The 19,927-nt window shown below is 38.7% G+C and overlaps 1 protein-coding gene across 2 annotated transcripts; it reads right to left on the reverse strand.

Moving 5' to 3' along the window:
- Window positions 1–1,261: 1,261 nt before the first annotated feature.
- On the reverse strand, window positions 1,262–16,652 carry LOC116299276 (uncharacterized). Of its 2 annotated transcripts, XM_089037943.1 has the most exons (12): window positions 16,154–16,652; window positions 14,908–14,986; window positions 14,505–14,624; window positions 9,801–9,917; window positions 9,331–9,447; window positions 7,800–7,925; window positions 6,029–6,145; window positions 5,162–5,623; window positions 3,971–4,024; window positions 3,250–3,421; window positions 2,543–2,714; window positions 1,262–2,233 (listed from the first exon to the last, which is right to left on the reverse strand). In XM_089037943.1, exons 2-12 carry the CDS (start codon window positions 14,972–14,974, stop codon window positions 2,222–2,224), a joined length of 1,536 nt encoding a protein of 511 aa, XP_088894069.1. In that variant the 5' UTR covers window positions 14,975–14,986; window positions 16,154–16,652; the 3' UTR covers window positions 1,262–2,221. The 2 variants fall into 2 exon arrangements, 1 of the variants encoding a protein (XP_088894069.1); XR_016121342.1 differs by lacking the exons at window positions 1,262–2,233; window positions 2,543–2,714; window positions 3,250–3,421; ... (5 more) ...; window positions 14,908–14,986; window positions 16,154–16,652 and having other exon boundaries at window positions 9,429–9,447; window positions 9,801–14,223.
- Window positions 16,653–19,927: the final 3,275 nt, after the last annotated feature.

Here is a 19,927-nt window from a genome sequence, read left to right on the forward strand (position 1 = left end):
TAAAACTATTTTCTTTAAATTTTCTTTTAAGTTTTTTTTTTCAATAATAAAATTAATTTAGTTGTTGAAATCTTTTAAAGTGAAAAAAATTTTTTTTAGTATCTTAATAAAAGGTTTTCAAAACCATTGCCACAAGCAAATAAAGCGGAAATTTATTTGCAATTTAAGAATTAAATCATATTTTTAATTTAAGAAAAAAAGTTCTTAGGTGATTTATTAGTGATCGAGGAAGCTTTCAAACACGTTCACCGCACATTTCTCGGAACTTCACACCTGTTCTTACAATAAGAATGACGGACGTATTTTTTTTCAAAAATAAATTTTTTAAGAGGTTTTAAAGCAGACGTATGTGATTAAGCTTGAACTTAATGAACCGGACAGGAAAATTGAATATCGAAAAATAAATCGAGAACTTAAAAGAAAATTGAGCCCATTTAAAACTATTGTATTAAATTGGAAAAATAAAACGTGTTGAATAGACCTCCTCGGCTATGACGTAATGTTGTCCCATTTCAGACCACGTGTCATTCCCTGGAGTATCATTTCTTTGTTTAAGGTTTGCGCTCGGTTGCACATGTGAAGACACATGAATGTGGATACAACTCAAACAAAGAATATTATTCTCAAGGGAATGACACGTGGTCTGAAGTGGGACAACATTACTCCGAGCCGAGGAGGTCTATTGGTTCAATCATTAAGGCTAAGACCGTATTGTGTTCTGGGTAAACCGATAATGACGCTAATATTGCTTTCGAGCCTTGATTCAAGTTACCGAACAAAGTATTTTTTCACTCATCATTCAAGTGTCTGTATGCAAACACTCTCCAAATGCCCATGATATCGACTACCCAGAATACTACTCGGTCTCAACTTTGAAAGCGCGATTCCAAAAATACAATATAAAAAATAAGCTCAACGATAGCATGTGGCTACTGCAAATGTTTACATGTATGAAATATCGAACTGGTCTCGAGGGAAATAGTTTTGTTTTCCCGAGAGTCTCGATGGGTTCCCAAGGGGAAGCCGAGCTTTATTATATGGCAATCGAGAAATATCGATAACTTGGCAGTTTACGAAATAAGAACTTTATTGATTAAGTATAAGCATGTTATTTAAATGCACGAAAACTACAAATAAAAGTTCACATACGGTCTATTTTACTAACAAAAAGCATTTTTTAGCCGCTTTTTCTCGTATTTTCCGAATCCTTTTTCTTACTGAAAGTCTGTATTTCTTCTGTAGAAATTTCTGATCTTTTTTTTTTTTTTTTTTGCTTCGAGCTCCATTTGTACTAAAAAAATTCCTGCTCCCGCTATGTTGTTTGTGATTCGTGCAAAATATCACGTCTCCAGAAAATGTACACAAGTAATGTTCCTTAGTGAATTATTTTTTTTTTTATGAAAAAAGAAATTGTGAGATGAGTTGATCGTTTGTTCGAAATAATCACGAATAAGGTAGTTCTTTTCACCTTTGGAGGGATATTTTCCCATTCAGACCAAAGTAAAAAGATTTTCCTCGATTAGATTCAAAGTTTCCTTTACAGCAGGCGAGAACTTCTGCAAAGAGCGACATCAAGAGCTCGATACAATTGATAATTAATGTTTAATGAATTCCAATAAATGACTAATAATAAGCGTTAAAATGATGGATACACAGAAAGATAATGTTCAATGATATATAAATAGAATTGATTTTGATGCTATCATCAAAATAAGAGTAAGTATATTGTTTCAAAAAAGATAACCTCTGGTGTGCCCCAGAGATCTCAATTGGGGCCAGATTATTATAACGACGAAAACACTGTTAACTCACAACGACTTCACGAATATTTCACGACTACTACATGGATCACGTCATCAAGCACAAGAAAGCGAAGCTCATACAAGTGTTTACTTAGCTTATAAACTTGAAACTCCGGATCAGGTTCTCGTGTCAAGCACTAAACACATGAAACATTAGACGTCCTTTGCAGAAAGTGCATAAAGTGCATAAAGTAGACAATGTTTGTTCCAAAGAAAATCGTGTTCCTGTATTATAAATTCTGGAATAGTTGACAAACTGCGTATAAATAGTATACATCCAGAAATATCTGGGTTTTTTTCTTCTCCCCCCTTTTCTCCTTCTCCGTCTCCTTCTTCTTCTTCTGCTCCTTCTCCTGCTCCTTTTTCTTATGGTCCCCGTCTCTTTCTTCATTATTTTTGCTTCTTCTTATCTTACTTCTTTAAAAGTTCCACTAAAAGGAATCGCGCAAGAAACACGAATAACTATTTGTATATATATTACTATTCTATTGATATGAACACTAAAATAACGATGAAATATATATAATAGAACTCTTTAGCTTGGGCGTAATGTTTTCCCATTTTGGACCAGGTGTCATTCTGGAGAATAAGTTTGTTTGAGTTGTATCCATATTAATCTATCTTCTCAAATGAGGTGTGAAATGGGAAAACATTACACCTGAGCTATTACGACGCCTATAAAGACGCATTAACGAACGATCAAACCGATCTAAGTTACATAATAAACGAATGAAACCTACGTGAGCATTGTAGCGTAGACGGAATCCTCTTTTTCCGTGGTTATGATCGGAATGGAATTCTACAATAGCAACATGTCCTTTGATGTCTAAAACTTTTGGTTGAACATAAGATCCACAATGTCTACAACCCACTTGGTTGTACAGTTTGTCTAGAAACATTAAATAGTCGTATCTGTTGAGGAAGGGAAAAATAATAATACTATACTGGAAACAACACAAAGGAGGAAAAAATCGCATCATTGGTGAAGCAGCAGCAGCAAAAATAATGGCAACAGTGGCAACAGCAGCAACAACAACAGCGGCAACACTTTAATGCTGTAAAAACAGCAACAACAGCAGTAGTTACAGAAACAGCAGCAGCAACAACAGCAACAACAACAACAGCATCAAGAACAACGGCAACAGTGGCAACGGCAGCAAAAACAACAGCAGCATCAAGAACAACGGCAACAGTGGCAACAGCAGCAACGGCGGCAAAACCAACAGCGGCAACATTTTAATGCTTTAAAGACAGCAACAACAGCAGCAACAACAGCAGCAACAACAGCAGCAACAACAACAACAGCAGCAAGAAGGACAAACAGTGACAAACAGCGACAAAAACAACAGATTCAACAATTTAATCACTACGTAGCAAACATCAAAGATAGCAACAGTGACAACAGAAAACATCGCCAATAAGAGAAAAAGACAACACTGGTACTTACGCACAATTTTGATCCAACTCCAGAAACATGGTTTCAATAAGAATGGTAATCACATGATAGACTTTCGGCAAACTGATAATCCATTTACAGTCTGAGTTTCGAGGATAGGGTTGAGGGAAATTAGGGGATTGTATAACCCCTTTAGATGACGTCAGAATGCCTCCGCATCTAGCTGAGAAATAAGTATCAGAAATAAGCATATATACGACTTCAAGTCAGAATTAATACAAGGCATAAGCAGCAATAACAACAGCAGCAGCATCAATAACAATTGTGGCAAATACAGTATGTCGTCACTATTCAGGATCAGGTTGACCTTTGTTTTTATACAGAGGCCAGACTACCATGCAAGAGAACTCCTGCATTAAAACCTTTATCAAGAGATACCAAAAAAAACACAATTTTCATTAGTGCAGTTTTCGTATGACTGTGAAAAGTTCACGGCACAAACACGGTCGTGACACAGCAAGGGATACGACAGACAAATCACATTGCACGAGAATTTACTCTCCATCCAGTCAAATACCCGGAACACGGCATAAACACGGCGCGGACACGGTCACGCCAAGATCACGGCACTTTTAGACCAATCATATTGCGCGTGAAAAAATCAACCAATTAAAATTCTATAAATCATCACGGTCACGGCACGTTACGCTTACGGCACTGAGCTTTTCACAGTCATACGAAAACTGCTCAAATACAAAACCGTAATACTTACGCTCCTTTGTAGGTGAAGGATAAAAGTAAGTAATTGGTATACGCTGTTTCGAGCCTGTTATGATGTAAAAAAAATGAGAAAAGATTCGGAAATTTGAAAGGTTCGGAATACGATTGAAGCCTCTCAAATGTGCACTTTTGTTTAGTAGAGACTATATTTTTCTCGCATCAGAAAAAATATATGTATATAGCCGGCTGAAATGATAAATCAGCAAATTGTATTAATTTAAGGAATATTTTGAAACTGTGCTGTGATATAAACACGCTGGGAGCGGTAGAGCAGGAGAAAAGCAAGTTTAGGATCAGGAGACGTAGACAAGTGCTCTCATACTTTCCTGCTCTACAGCTCCCAGAGTTTTTATATCACAGTACAGAGACATAAGCAGCCGTTTTATATTGCTTTTATAAATTTTTTGAACGATTTTGCGCGAGCGTGTCTCTATCCTCCTATATAAACACGGTAGCCATCTGAAATATTTTATTAAAGATTATTAAAAAATCAAGTGTCTTTTTTCCAAACAAAGTTGTTTCAACTATGATACTGAATACTGCATATGGAATTGCTTACTATCAAGCACGTGACTTTTTGGAGTTGACTGGGGGGCAAACAAGCGGTTTCTGGGGGGCAACTAGCGGATGCTAAGTCCAACCATATCAAAATAAGTCCTCAAACTATTGTATTTGACTATTTTCACGACATCAAACCAGAAAACAAGAGATCAAAACAACCTCCAGGATTCTACAAGCCATCAAAAAAGAGCTATTACCGGGAGTGACGTCTATTGATAGCAACCTATAGTCCCCTTCACAGTTCCCTGCGCCATCTTGAAAGGTAGCCGTGCCTTTGCATAGAAGCGAGACCAACGGTGAGCTTGCAATGATAGAGACCTTTTTTAACACCTTGGACAATTATTCACATGTAATGGCACGGCTACCTTTCAAGATGGCGCAGGGAACTGTGAAGGAGACTATTGCAGCTTGAGTCATCGTGGCTTATTTTAACGGGAGTCTTTTAGAAGCCAAGACCAAGCTAAACCAACCATCTCTTTTTGTAGAATACAAAATACTTTTCTTTACTTTTGCCTCGAATCTCAATATGGTAATGCGTTATGCACTATGGAGTATTCAGTAAAACAAACTTGATTGAAATAGCTGTAAAGGTACAATATATCAAATTTTATTTTTGACTCACTCAAGATCCTGAATGGAGCATGCGTAGTAGTCGTTGTAGATGATGTTGTTCTCCGTGTGGGGCCTACTATGAATTTTACTGTAGCATTGGTTCGTGGATTAAAGATTGTGACATACTTTGTAGTTGGTCTAGTATCTTCTGTTATTCTACTAGTTGATGTAGTTGTAGTTGGTCTAGTATCTTCTGTTATTCTACTAGTTGATGTAGTTGTAGTTGGTCTAGTATCTTCTGTTATTCTTCTATCTGATACAGTAGTTGGCTGTGCTCTTGTATGTGCCTCTACTTGTGCTTGTGCAAGCGAGCCATTTTTTGCCGTTGGTTTTTTCCTAAAAACAGTTGCTGCCGTAAACTTTTTTGTTGCTACAACAATAGTTTTAACCAGCAAATTTTCCATTGTCGTCGTAGCATACTTTGTTGTCCTCCCCTTGGTAGTTATTAGAGACTTTTCGGTAGTTTTGAAGTCTGGAAAACATGTGCACAGTTAAGATACGCAATTTTTATTATTCAATTCATTTTGGCGCGCACTTTGATTGAATAATGGCAACAAGGGTAGCCCTTACGCAGACGTTCTTAGTGTCTGTCACGCAACGTTTCCCTCCCCACGAAACGTTGCGTGACAGACACTAAGACCGTCTAAGTAGGGGGCTACAACAAGGGTGGCATAGGGATAAATAATTTGCTTTTCACCACTGTGAGTCCCACGGCTCGGGTCATGGGTTAAATTCCTATGGACGACACATGTGAAGAGTATTTTTGAGCACACGCCGACTGCTTTCTCTCGTGTCAAGAAATTTGAAAATCACTTCATATCGTGCAAAAAGAACTTGTGCGCGTGCGCAAAGACAACACGAAAAAAGCCATGCTTACCGCAGAATTCTTCGTCGCTTTTATCGCCGCAGTCATCAGTATGATCACAGTGCCAGGTCGAAGGTATGCACTTGTTGTTCTTACACGTAAAAAATTCAGGAGAACAAGTTGGTGCCGCTAAAGATGAAACAAAATAATCAACCATTAGAATCCTTTTTGGCATCGCTAAAAACAGCTCCGCCATGTTGCGTGTCCAGGTTTGGCGGCTAAGATAAATTACTATTCAGGGTGGTGGTGAGTTGTTAGGCAAAGTATAAGTCATCGCTGGAGGCTTAAACCAGCCGTGGTTGTTTCAGGGGTCGATAAAATTGATGTTTAAAAACCCTACCCTGGAAAATAAAGAAATGGACAAAAACTTGAGGCTGGAGGAAGAGGGATGGTACAAAATGAAAGACGTCGCTCTGGAGAGAGCTGTGGCGGATTTAGGGGGGTTCATTGGGTGCAAATGAATCCCCCTACCGGCTGGTACCTTGGATTTTTTATATATTTTTAAATAAATAAATAAAAGTATGGTAAGTCCGCTTTTTGATGGATAGGTTATCCTTATCAGGAGCGCCCCTAGGCCAGTGATGTGCCTCATGGGAAAAATGATGATGCAAGAGAACGTTATTGTTGTGACGAGATTTGCAAAAATTAACACCCCCCCCCCCCCCCCCCCTCTTAAAGTCCTGTATCCGCCACTGGAGAGTGCGTACATACGCGTATTAAGAGATGTCGCTGCATGAGGAGAAGGATGATACAAAGTCTATACAAAGAATCGTCTCGGGTGTTGGGGAAGGTGGTCTCGAAGTAACCCTAGCTGAGGAAGAGGGAGTGCACGAAGTAAAAATTGTCGTTGAAGGAAAGGTACTTGGAAAGGAAAGGAACTTGGAATAGCCCTTATCATAGTTGAACACGCCACCCCAACAAACCAGCGGTTTCGTGATGAACGTAGCATCAAAACGAGACTATCGGGTCGAGTTTCGGATAATTTGCTAAGAAATTTACTACAAATCTTCGAGAGATCACTACATTTTGATAGATATCTTTGATATACAAAGACTTTTGTAGTCTTCCTAACTATGGTCAAACACTATATATCTTTTGGATGTACGAACAGAGTTTTGAAGGCAGAAGGCAAGGAATTCGATCGGCATTTGCCATCGAGCAAAGTTCGTAATTTGCCGCAGAAAAGCCACTGAGAAAGAACACTCCAAGTAACACAATGTCTTACATTTGTAGCAATAATTTCAAAGCTAAATGCTTTTTAAGCCACATGGAGGATAGGGAGATTTGTTAGAAGCCAGTATCTATGCCACAAAGTTCGCTGAGATAGAAACGAGTGACCGTTCGTACGGCATAATAAACGTAAACATATTGTAATATACATCCAAAAGCTATTTAGTGTTTGACCATAGTTAGAAAGACTACAAAATACCTTGTATATCAAAGATATATATCAAAATGTAGTGTTCTCTCGAATATTTGTAGTACATTTCTTAGCAAATTATCCAAAGCTCGATCCGATAGTCTCGTTCTGATGCTACATTCATCACGATGCCGCTGGTTTGTTGGGGTGGCGTGCTCAACTACAATAAGAGCTATTACCACGGTAGAGGGAGATGGGTACTTAGAATTACCGCGGTAGAGGGAGATGGGCACAAAGAATCACTGCGCTTATGGGAGGGGGGGGGGGGGTAAGGACAATCAAGAACTAGGTAGGAGGGGGGTAAGGACAATCAAGAACTAGGTAGGGAGGCTGGAAAATAAAAATCTTCATACCCAAACTTACAGCAGCCTACGAAATATTCGTCGCTTCCATCATCGCAGTCAGGATCTCCATCACAAACATATGACTTCGGGATACACTTATTGCTGTTTTCACACTGAAACTTTCCTGCTGTACACGAGCTGTAGGCTGGAAAAGTAATGATAAGAACATTAATCACTATGTCATAGCTTATATAGTATGATTGGACGAAAACTGTGCTGTTATACGCGCATTTGATCATATTATACATGCTAATTTGCGCGTTAAAAATAATAAAATTATTATTATTATTAAATGAAATGAGCACGTTGATGACGTCATTTGCTCGTGCGCAACCAAATTTGCAAAGAACTGAATATGTATGAAAATAATAATATTAATGATAATAAAAATAGTAATGATAATAATATTTTATATTGAAAAAACGTTTTTATAAACATGATTTCCTAAAAGGACCAAAAAAAAAAAATTGTTCATAAATCATTCGTCATCTCCTCCAGGCCGTACTACGAAACAGAACATGGAAATAACTATTTTATATATTCCTTAAATAAAGTAATCTCAAAAATATTCCTAGAAAATACGAACGGTTTGTAAATATGTTTGCGATAATAGGAAGCAGTTCTTACCATAAATTTTTGAGAATGTTGTGAAAATTTTGAGTTATTTCAAGATATTCAACGTCTACAACAATCTTTAGTTTCCCATCCATAGCTGGTTGATATGTTAACGTTTACCTACTCATCTCTTCCGCCAAATGCTTCTTCCAATTGCACAAAATATTTCGCTCTCACACACATATTTTGAATCGTTTGTCGATATCTTCTTCCATTCCTTAGAAAATTTAACTACTTGAAGCCATCAAGCAGACGACTTGAAATGTTTGAAGCCAGTACCGAACGATAATCAAATTTAGATTATTCAGATTGTGCATAATTAATCTTTATTATAGTGTTATTCCCCTGAGTATTATTTCTTTCTTTGCACGTAATGCTCGAGAAGATACGATATTTTAATATGGATAAACTCAAAAGACAAAATTTATCAAGCAAATTGCTTCGTGCAACAAATTATACCGTCTGCGTTGTTACAACAACAAAAAGCCCTTTAAACGTTACGGCATGTCGTATCGTGTATGTGTAGTATAAGTCAATACCGTAACCGTACTAAATTCTTAAGGAAAGCCAATTTATTGTCAAATAGCGTTTTCCACAGACGACTTCATAATTGTGTAGCATGAGATTGAAATGCGGAGTCCACATGCTAACATACTTCAACAATGTTTCGTAGTCTTCTTGTTTCCAATTCATGAAAGAAATATGGTTTTTCGACTATTTTTTCTTTTCCGTGAAATCGAAGCCTTTGTTTGCAATGTTTGTCGGCATTTCGATCCCACAAGGCTTTGCGATATCTATTTTTAGTAGACATGGAAAATGTTATTCAACAGCATGTCGTGCAGTGAAAGGCGCGCGCTTTTTTTTTCTTTTTTCTTTTGTCTTCCTCAAAACTCAATAATAACCGCGTGATAATAACCATTTGAAAGACATCTTACCGCAGTCGGCTTCATCGTCTCCTTCCTTACAATCCTTGGTCCCATCACACACCCATAATTGTTTAATACATCCTCCCTCTTTACATCTGTATTCGTCGGGTTTACATGTCGTGGCCGCTGCAAAGGCAACAAAAACTCAGACTCAAAAGAAAATAAAAGTTGTTAGAAAAGATGATTATTATCAATATTACATACTCGATTCTGATTGGCTGCTGTGTTATTCTTAACCAATAATACAGCAGAAATAATAAATTTGCACTACAGTGTTAATGTATATTATCAATATGGTTTCTCGTCCATTTTGGAATTAATTTTCAAATTTGTATTTAATTTTCGCCTGAACTGGCTCACACTAATTTGAAGCTTTTTGAAAAACCCTCTTGTGCAAATTAATTGCAAATTGCACTCCAAGCCATTTATTTTGGGGGGGGAGGGGTCAAATGTATAATCCCCTCGATACAAATACTTACAACAGTCTTCTTCGTCTGCTTCATCCTGACAATCAGCGTCACCATCGCATACCCACGTGGACCTGATGCACAAACCGTTAGGGCACTGGTACTCATCCGGGGCACATGTTAGAGTTACTTTTTATAACAGAGAAAGAAAGCAAAACTAAACTAAATAGAGAATATTGGATGAAAACAAAGAGGTTATTAGAGTACTTTGGTATTTAAGGATGACGTATGTGGTGTATTTTGTGTTTATTATTATACGATCATCATATATAATTACATGTCAATCAATGCAAATCTAACATTTCCTCCCTTCTTAGTTATGAATCACTGTGATAGAAAAAAAAAACTCAATAATAATGTCTCTGAATGTTCATCTCTTATGACTGTCCTAATATTGTTCATACATATAACGTTTTGGTGGGCTTCTGTGCCTTGTTGGGTATCGATGTCCTTTGCCTTGTCCTTCTTGCGCCATATTGCTCTTAGCGGGGGTAACTGTCTTGCTTGTCTGGGTTGTGCTGACTGATGACTGTTCTACGTCTGATGGGCAGACATCTTCTGCTGGTCTTGGTTGAGAGTTGCAGTGATTTTCATCATGCTTCCTTTCTTGGATTTGGTCTGTGTGCCTTCTCCAATAACTTCCAGCTTCTGTTTTGACTTCTTACATCAATGGTCCTAGTTGTGTGTTGATGGTTCCATTAACCCACTTGTCTTGTCCTCTGTAGTCTCGAACTGTCACTGGCTGTCCATTATCAAACAAGCGTATAGGTGTCTTCTTCTCAAGTGCTTTCTTCATTTGTTTCTGCTGCACTGTGCTTTTTACATCTGGCTTCATCAAATCCAGACGTGAACGTATGTTTCGACCAAGGAACATTTTGGCTGGTGTTTCGTTAGTGGTAGCATGAGGTGTGTTGCGGTACATCAGTAGGAAATTTGCTATCTTCTTGTTTAAAGAGGCTGATTCTGATTTCATTGCCTTCATACTCTGTTTGAAGGTTTGCACGAATCTTTCTGCTTGTCCATTCGTTGCAGGATGGAACGGTGCTGATCTAAAATGGTGAATTCCATTGCTCTTCATGAATGTTTGAAATTCCTCTGACGTGAATTGCGGTCCGTTGTCAGAAACGAGCTGCTGTGGTACGCCGTTTCTTGCGAATACTGAGCGTAGTACCTCAATAGTGCTTGTTGCTGTGATCTTGTTCATTGGAAACACCTCTGGCCATTTAGAGTGTGCGTCGACTATAATCAAAAACTGTTTGTTCATAAATGGTCCAGCAAAATCGATATGGATGCGTTCCCAAGGTGAACTTGGCCATTCCCACGGGTGAATGGGTACCTTTGTTGGGTTGTTTCGTACTTTGTTACAACCAGAGCAGGTTTTGGTTATCTGTTCAATTTCGGAATCGATTCCTGGCCACCAGATGTGACTTCTAGCGAGGGCTTTCATTTTTACTACTCCTAGGTGAGTCGAATGGATGACCTCCAATACTTGTTTCCTTAGGGTGTCTGGAATGATTACTCGTATTCCCCACATGAGACATCCCTGATACGTTGTGATTTCATCTCGACGATTGTAGTACGCCAGTAGTACCTTGTCGTCTGGCTTAGTTGACCATCCAGACATGGTCTGTTCATAGACTCTACTTAAGATCTTGTCTCTTGTTGTCTCTCGTCTGATTGTTGCGCTTGTCACTGGTAACTGTTCAAACTGACTTAAGTGGAAAATGTCAACAGCTTCTTTCTTTTGATGCTCTGTGGTTACTTCGAACGGTAGTCTTGAAAGGGCGTCAGCGTTAGTGTGTCGCTTAGTGTTCCTATACTCTATGTCGTAAGTATAGCCTGATAGAAACATAGCGTATCGCTGTAGTCTTGTAGCTGTGGTCACTGGTATGCCTTTGGTTGGGCTGAAGATGGTTACTAGTGGTTGATGATCCGTAACCAACGTAAACTGTCTTCCGTAAAGGTAGGTGTGGAATCGTTTGATTCCAAAGATGATTGCTAATGCTTCTTTGTCAATTTGAGAGTAGTTTTTCTCTGCTTTCGTTAAGGTTCGAGATGCGAATGCTATTGGTCTCTCTTGTCCATCGATGATATGGGACAGAACTGCGCCGACTCCATATGGTGACGCGTCGCATGCTAAGCGGATAGGCTTCTTGGAATCATGATGACACAATACCAAATCTGACGTGACCATCTCTTTTACCTTCTCGAAGGCTTTGTCACATGCTTTCGTCCACTGCCATGCTTTACCTTGTTCCAGTAGCTGATGGAGTGGTCTCATTACCGAGGCTAGGTCTGGTAGAAATCTGTGGTAATAATTTACGAGGCCAATGAATGCGCGAAGCTGAGTGACATTCTTTGGTGCTGGAGTATCACGCACTGCTTTAATCTTCTCCTCTGTCTTGTGTATTCCGTGCTTGTCTATCTTGTGTCCACAGTATTCGATCTTATCTTGGAAGAACTGGCATTTGTCTAGGTTGACCTTGAGTTGGTACTGTTGCAGACGGCTCAACACACTTTCCAGATTGTTAAAATGTTCGGTATTGTCCTTACCAGTTATTATCATGTCATCTAGGATGCATTGGACTGATGGTATTCCTTGCAGAATCTGTTCCATAGTCCTCTGCCATATTGATGGTGCAGACGCGATTCCAAACAACATCCGGTTGAACTGGTATAGACACTTGTGCGTATTCACAGTTAAATACTTCTTTGAGTTTTCTTCCATCTCCATGTGTAGGTAGGCTTGCCTCAAATCGATCTTTGTGAACTTTTCTCCATCTGCTAACGATGCGAACACATCTTCTATCCTGGGTAACGGGTACTGGTCCACTGCAAGCTGGGGATTAACTGTGAGCTTAAAGTCTCCGCAGATTCTTACTCTTCCGTTTTTCTTGAGTACGGGAACTATGGGTGTGGCCCATTCGCTTGTTTCCACTTTGGATATTATTCCCATTTTCTCTAGCTCGTCTAATTCTCGCTCCACCTTTGGTCTCAAGGCATATGGTAGTTGTCTGGCTTTCAGAAATACTGGTTGTGGTTCATCTTTGAACTTTAATGTCGCCTTGATGTCCTTCACTTTTCCAATCCCTTCTTCAAAGACTGTTGGATATTTGTTTAAGATATTGTCTAGTGCGTTGTTGGTACTTGCAGGTTCCTTATTCAGTGTTAACACGTTGTTTATCTCTTTCCATTCTAATTGTATCGCTGCTAACCAATCTCGGCCAAACAGTGCTGCTGTGCCTCTCTTGACTAGATATAATTCGAGGTTTTTCTCTTGATTGTTGTACTTTACCTTGACGCGTGTGATTCCTAACGGATGAATTTTCTCTCCTGAGTAGGTTTTTAAAACAACTTTTGTGGGCTCAATTTTAGCCTTGCCGACTTGCTTCTCAAATTCATCTTTAGACATAACTGAAACTGCTGATCCTGTGTCAAGCTCCATTGATACTTTCTTTTCATTAATATTTAATGGTAGTTGAATAGCCTTAGTTTTCTTCTCTTTTATCGAATTAATGTCTAAGCTTCCTACGGGAAGTTCATTGTCACTGTCCGACTCGTCTTCGTTATCGGCATTGTTATCGAGGGCGTGTACATTCCGGCGTGTATAGCGGCGTGTTTGTTGTCTGCGTTTAGCTAAACATGCTTTCTCGATATGTCCTTTCTTCTTGCAAAAATAACATGTAGCTTCTTTGTATTTACATGAATTAGATGAGTGACCTGGTTTATCACATCTAAAACACGCATTATCTCTTTGTTTAAGCTGATTTTCGGTTGGTTTTCTAGGCTTTGCTTTAGCTATCTTGTTTACACCAACTTCTTTGTGCTTACCTTGTAATTCAATGGCGTCTTTCGCGGCCATTTCCATTGCTACGGATATTGCGATAGCTTTTTCCAATGGTAACGTAGATTCTGAAAGCAATCTTTTCTGTATTCCGGTATTACGGATTCCACATACTAATCTATCTCTGAGTGTGTCGTTCAGGTTATTGAAGTTGCAGTGAATCGCCAACTTCCTTAGTTGTGCTGCGTAGTCGTTTATAGTTTCTCCTTCGTCTTGCATTCTTGTATGAAATCGGAAACGTTGAGTGATTACAGACGGTTTAGGCGATAGTTGTCTCTCCAAAAGGTGTACGATGGTATTATACTCAAGCTCAGAAGGCTGTTCTGGGGCTGCTAAATTCCGTAAGACATTATTACTTCCAAGTAGCGTAAGAAGCGCGGGAACTTTTCTCTGTTTTGATCTCGTTGACTGTAAAATATTGTTCCAAACGCTCGATGTAGGCACTCCATGTTTCTGTAGCTTCGTCGAATGGTTCTATTCTTCCAATAAAGGCCATTTTTGTTTGTGAAAACCAAGGAAATCTCACATTATTTCAAGAAGAAGTCCTCCGAATTTTTACAATGTGGCCATCCTCGTCGCCAGTAATTGTGGTGTATTTTGTGTTTATTATATAATTACATGTCAATCAATGCAAATCTAACAACGTAGCGGTACTACACTCGTTCTCGTACCCAGACCCTTCTCACCAAAACATCGAAGGCTCTGGTAACACACAAACCGGAAGACCCAGATTCTAGGTCGTCAGATATGCGCATGCTCCACTTATTCATACTTCCGGTATAAATTCAAACCGTTTTTTTTCTTCAAAAACGAGGTAGCTAAATTAAAGTTCCCTTATTCTATTTTATATTGATCGATGACGTAATACTTACGACAGTTTTTCTCGTCACTTCCATCTCCACAGTCATTCTCATAATCACACACCCAAGTCATCGGGATACAGTTGGAGTTTGCACATCTGAACTTGTTGGGTTCGCATTCGAACTCTTGAGCTGCAAGTAACAGAATAGCATAAGCCCAGTAAAGAAAAGAGGGAAAGACGACGCGTTAGCCGCGAACGCCACCCATGCTACCCATATAAACTTTGGAAAGAAAAAACATCTACTATGGGTTTTACCAAGGCAACGAATAGCGAATTTGCGGAAGTTCTCTAGCACTCCGCACATATAAATCAGGAAAAAAATGGCCGCTTGATTCCAAGTCACACACATTTCAAAAGAAACAAATCGCGGTGCATCATGGTATTGTTTAAGTGGGTTTGAATAACTCTCTTACCCGACGAAGATGACCACAACAAAATTCCAACGACCATGAACATCGTACTCTTGAACCCTGGAGCCATATTGAGTCACTTCTGCAAAGTTAACATAATATAAAGGTAAAGGTAAATGTAATTTAGTTTACTTCAACGCGCACGGGGGGGGGGGGGGGGCAGGAGGGGGGAAGGGGGAAGGGGGGAATTGCTCTCGAGACAGGTAAAAAAGTAAAAAAAGTAAAGTCGTTTAACGGATTCACTCCTTCTACTACACTAAACACCCTCGATTAAAATCTAGGTTAAAACTGTAGTACTCTATGACACCACATGCGCAGTAGAGGTCACAAAATCCAGGCTTCCTATTGCTTGAAATTAGTTCCTTTTGTTCTCGATTTTTTTGATGAAAAAAACGATTTCACTTTTTTATTTGTTCTTATCATCGTTGTTATCGGAAATATTGTCTGGGTAAATGTTGTGATAATCGTATTCACCATTTTCCACACATCGGTTCACTGGTCAAACACAAAGCGCTCAAGCGAGGCGTCAAGGTTCTTTCAAAGGATTATTCAAATTTGAACCTTGCAACCCCGACTGAATGCTTTGTGTTTGACCAGTGAACCGATGTATGGAAAATGGTGAATATGGGGACCGAAATTCGAAGTATTAAATTGAAATATGCGACGCCATTTCAATCGGTTTTAATACTTCCGGTCAGCGGCTAGACCATTTGACTTATGACCTCGCTGTCTCGACATGTTAGTAATCACTCTTAAGCTGTCTCTAAATTAATACCAAAAATAGGGCATATTTCTTCCTATAATTAAATCAATTCAACTTTAAAACATTCTTAAATGATTCACATTCGAAAAGCTGTCCTTCATAAAACGTCAAATGCATTTTGGTGAAACAAAAATATCCTCGAGGCTGGCGGTGTGTAGTTTGTTTACTATCGAGCATGAAGTGTAATTCTCACTTCTCGAAGTACAGAGCATACCATCACATGAAGATTGACCTTGTAGTTCACTAGATGAAAATACAACCTTGCTACAACTCTCTCTGTCACATACGATTAAAAAATGATTGCTTTATCTACTTTTTATGTCGTTAATTCACAATCTTGGATTATTCCTATGAGTGGTATTTTATAAGTTAGAATTTATTCGCTTTTATTGAGAATTCCTTAATATCGTGCAGTGAAACAATACCTAAGATTCAAGACAAATAAGAAGCTTAAAGGCTAGAGCAACAGTTTGGAATTAAACATACCTGTTAATCTAAATCCAGTAGTTGAAAACCAACTTCGGAAAATTCCCCTTACGAGTGCACAAAAGCAAGGCTAGCTTGTCCTAGCTATGGTCTTTTCTTTTCTTTTCTTCTAGTTGTATTATCCTCAGTAATAAAAAAAGCCGACAGCATTCGATTCTGTGGCCCGTACGGTAAAGTATCAATCAGCTACTTGCTACAGATGAGAACTATCCGTCATTCAAGGTCAAGACTTCATGTGTGTCTAGCAGAAGTGATAACCCGAGCGAAGATTCGCGCCAAGCCGAAATGAGAGGAGCGATTGTCGTCTAGATGTTGGGTCATAGAGATATTATATTATCCTCTTGATGTGGAACATTACCTCGATTATCGCCTGGTTTCACTAGCAAGCTGCACACGCACACACCTTGATAAACTTTGAGTCAAGTCAGCCTAACATCAGTGTTCAAGAAGTAGTCAACTGTTCCCATCAGTGATATTTTTTTTGGCCCTAAAGTTTAATATATGCGATGCGTATCGGCTATACATTCTTAGGTAATGCGCGCGCGCTGATTGGTCGAAAACTTTGCTTTATTAGTGAACGGAGCATAGTGCCGACGCCATCTGCGTGCGCGAAGTGCTGATAGATCCTGTGACCGTCTTTCTTTTTGCGTAAAAAAAATTAATTCAATATCAAAATAAATTAGTAACTATATAATAAAACGAATAAGACAGCTTTTTATGTGCTCTGTTCAGTGATAAAGCACTTAGGATTCGCCGTAAGCACTCAAGAAGTGTGCTTCTTTCGTACTTACGTCACTTCTGCGCGCTGTATTACTGAACGGAGCACGGAAAAAGCTGTTTTATTTGTTATATATATATAAACAGAAAGGTTGTCATCAAAAGTGGCTTGTTGGTCACGTTGTACCACGTGACCAGGTCCTGCAAAGAGCTTATTCAAAAAACAAGGTTCAAAGCAACAAGTGTTAATAAAAGGTTTCAGCAAGGTTTTCTTCGCACGCAACCTCAAGGGCATGACAAAGCCACTCTTGTCTTACCACCCCCGAGGGGGAGGAGAGGCGGGTGCCTGTTTTTGCGATACTAGAGGCAGGGCTCGTGGTCAGGACCTATCTAGACCTGAAAATTTGAATTGTAACATTAGGTTTAATGCGTTTTACCCAACCAAACTTTATAACTGATTCATTATTTGTTTCTTTATAAATTCAAGCTCAATTTATGTTTATTATATGCTAACGAGCAAAAACTGTCAATCATCGATTGCCCCTCCCCACCCCCATCCGATGTAACACCATGGCTCCTCCAGCTCCCTCCCTAGATACTTTTTCTTCCACGGACACCAATATAGAAACTATTTGCTGCTGTAGTTTAGTTCTTAGATTTCGAAATAACGTCTGGCAAACGTCCACCATCAATGGCTAATTGTATACACAACTTGGCCACCCAATTTTTCCTCCATTGCTCTCTTACCCCGGGAAAATTGCTTTAATGACAACATGTTGTGACTTTTTGATAATTTGTTATATATATGTTGTAATGTGGTGTTATTAACTTGTATTTTCATTATATAAACAGTCGAGAACATTTTTAAACGTTCAAACAAGTGTTATCTCAGACCCCTTAGGCAAAGTCTAGAGTCCTTTACTGATCTATTTATCCGTCTGGAATGCTGTGGTCTTCTCGACAAATTCTGATCCCTTTTGATTAGAATATAATTAGATTTTAACAAACTTCGAATTTTTTGTTGGTAAGAAATTTTCCGTTAAATCAAACTTAACAGAAAAGTTGTTCAAGTCATGATACTTTCTATGCCCTAATTGCCATCAATTACCTGATAATATATGGAGATTGAAAATTTGCGGTTATTAATATAACATTCGATTCAATGTAACCTTGGTGTGTGCATCCGCTTTCTGCGTTACATTGTTTCGTAGTTAATTTTTAATTTCCAATTCTGGTGTACTATGGAAAAGTCAATAAATGTATTCTTTATTGTTTTACAAAAAAAGATGTACAGTGGCCGCAATAGGTAAAACATGTTGGTATATTAGGCCCAGTTGAAGCGTCGGATTTCATGTGTCGAATCAAATGCAAATGACCAAGACCTATTGTTTGAATGCACTTGTATTAAATTCGGCACATGTAAAGTTGGACGTTTAAACTGCACTTTAGCCTGGTTTTGGCTTCTAAAAGCTCGTTAGAATTTACCGCGATGACTCGAACTGCAATTTACTATACTGAAAATGCTGAATATGCAATATTCACAAAACAACCCTCTTTTATAATTGCTGTATAAATTTAAAAATTCAGTCAAAAGTATATATTCACTGGGAGAGGCTTCGCTTGTTTTGCTGTTCTTACCTGGGAATTCTTACCAGACGAGTTGAAATTAAAGGCATTAAAGAATAACCATCTTGTTTTTAGTCATAAAAAACATTTTGTGGTTTTATTTTAGCGCGAAATGATCTGTTTTGCGGTTTGAGATCACTTAGTAAGGTTTCATAAAGTGATAACAGTTGGTCAAGAACAGGAATTTGATACTGTATGATATTTCAAAATCCGGTAAGAAATCTAACGCTGAGGTGGTCTGTGGGCTGAGAAAGAAGTCCACTATTTCAGAACTATACCTTCACCAACTTCATTAATGAAAAGAAAATAATTTCAGATTTAAAAATGCATAAATGCATAAAGAAAAAAAGAACGTGATTAATAAATATCAACGTGTGTGAAAAACTTCGAAGGAATTTTGAAAGCTGTTAAAACGCGGTAAACATGAAAGAAAAATGCAGTAAAGTGCTTGTTTTCCTTTTTCCAAATTGAAGCAAGAGGTCGATAAATAACATTGTCGTATCCAAATCCTTCTTAGCGAAAAATCGATTTTTCGTTACGAGAATGAATGCTCTAACATAGTCTATCAATTTAGTCAAATTTACTACCATTCCATCTATTTTAACTTAACGCCACTGCTATTACCTTTAGTACGATATCTTTCTTTAATGATAAGGTTCGAGTAGTTTTTAAGAAAGAATCACACTTGAATATGACGGGAACTGAAATCTTAATTCCCAGAAATGTGGAATGTGAAATATAAAGCCCATTTTTCTTACCAGGGGATTTTTTTAGCCAAAGTGTCAATTTAACAAAATCAAATGATGATACCTACTAATTATATGCGCAGCTCGGCGGTTAGACCAAACGTACACTATAGCGCCACCTGTACTATACTAGTGTTTAAACACTACAAGAGGAATAAAGATTGCAAGACTGTTTTTTTATGTGTTATGTAACGAGTGAATATTTGAATAGGGTAGAAATCTTCTTGGGAACCAAGAGTGGCGTAGCGTTAATATACTTTGCGCGCCTTTCAACTATGCTGTCTAAGGTTCGATTCTTGGACTAGGCAATGCCGTCACATGTGAACAGAGTTTTGATGTCTCTTTCTCTCTACATTGATTTGAGAGATTTTTTCCCGTTTTTTCTAGCTTCGATATGTGAGTTTGCCTGCCCATGACTTAGAACAGCCCAGAGGTTGTTTCAGGGTTCGATCTGTGAGTTAGCCATGTCCTGACTTAGATCAGCCCAGAGGTTGTTTCAGGGTTCGATCTGTGAGTTAGCCGTGCCCTGACTTAGATCAGCCCAGAGGTTGTTTCAGGGTTCGATCTGTGAGTTAGCCGTGCCCTGACTTAGATCAGCCCAGAGGTTGTTTCAGGGTTCGATCTGTGAATCTGCCGTGTCCTGACTTTGATCAGCCCAGACGTTGTTTCAAAGCATAGATAAAGA

This window comes from Actinia tenebrosa, unplaced genomic scaffold (assembly GCF_029948245.1).
Source record: "Actinia tenebrosa isolate PJP-AT-01 unplaced genomic scaffold, QUT_ActTen_1.0 PGA_scaffold5__44_contigs__length_20552954, whole genome shotgun sequence".
NCBI lineage: Eukaryota > Metazoa > Cnidaria > Anthozoa > Actiniaria > Actiniidae > Actinia > Actinia tenebrosa.